This window comes from Morone saxatilis, unplaced genomic scaffold, assembly GCF_004916995.1.
Source record: "Morone saxatilis isolate NCDOM2014 unplaced genomic scaffold, NCSU_SB_2.0 Contig0, whole genome shotgun sequence".
NCBI classification, from domain to species: Eukaryota; Metazoa; Chordata; class Actinopteri; family Moronidae; genus Morone; species Morone saxatilis.
In genome coordinates this window covers 20,856,924-20,857,826 of record NW_023339650.1, presented here as the reverse complement: position 1 = coordinate 20,857,826, position 903 = coordinate 20,856,924, and the positions used below count along the sequence as shown (strand labels likewise).

General features: G+C 41.1%; 1 protein-coding gene across 1 annotated transcript in view; it reads right to left on the bottom strand.

Moving 5' to 3' along the window:
• Positions 1 to 903, bottom strand: part of LOC118335317 (phospholipase D1-like) — a gene marked incomplete in the record, with an annotated part of 25,079 nt that overhangs the window by 9,057 nt on the left and 15,119 nt on the right. Inside the window, 1 exon segment of the mRNA XM_035671587.1 lies at positions 732 to 820. Coding sequence (XP_035527480.1) covers positions 732 to 820 — 89 coding nt within the window.

Here is a 903-nt window from a genome sequence, read left to right as displayed (position 1 = left end):
CACAGTAGTCCCCTCCGCTGGCTCTGAAAACCGCACCCTCGGCGACCGACCAGAATACAAACTGGAGGCAACTTAAAGCAGTTCCTTCACGATATTGAATCGTGCGCCACATCGCTGACAACCGACATACCTTACAGAATTAAAATGAACAAATCCTGTGGCGTCCTTCTTATAACTGTTCATAGATGAATGTTTTACAACTTCTCTGCGCACATTTTACTCTGAAATTGCACCGTTTCTATTTACAATATATTCTGCTTTTACTGCTGTTTGGTTTTTGATGGAAGCTGATTTGTTCTATTTAGGCGTATTGGATTTATATTTACGGCCCCAGAAAATAGTTTAAAGCGCACTATACAGTATTAAGAGAAGCAGCTTCGGAAACTTCAGCACTGAACTGTGAGGCCTGCTGTTTCTTTCGTTCAAACACACTTCTACAAAACACATTTTCACTTGATATCAACCTCCACACTACACCAATGAGAAAACCAGACAGGCCTGAAACAGCGCCCTCGTGATTGTTAATACACTGAAACTTCTAGAAGAAACTACAGGTCAGGTTTGTGGGAGAGAAGATGATTTTTATTCTAATGTCCCGTGCCCTCATCCTTTCGCTTAGATTATAGGGAACGAAAAAGAAAGGCAGCCAACCACAAGTTTAGACTGTCTTATGTATGTGTATGTGTATGTGTATATGTGTGTGTGTGTGTGTGTGTGTGTGTGTGTGTTACCTGTGTGCTCTGATGATGCGCTCGGCAATAGCGTCTCCTATCTTGTTGAAAACGTGTCTATTGTCTGCACAGCTGATGAAGAACTGATTCTGAAAGAACAAACAAACACGTCTTTAATGAACACAGTTGAACACAAGTACTTCACCTCCATTAAAGGAATAGTTCAATATTT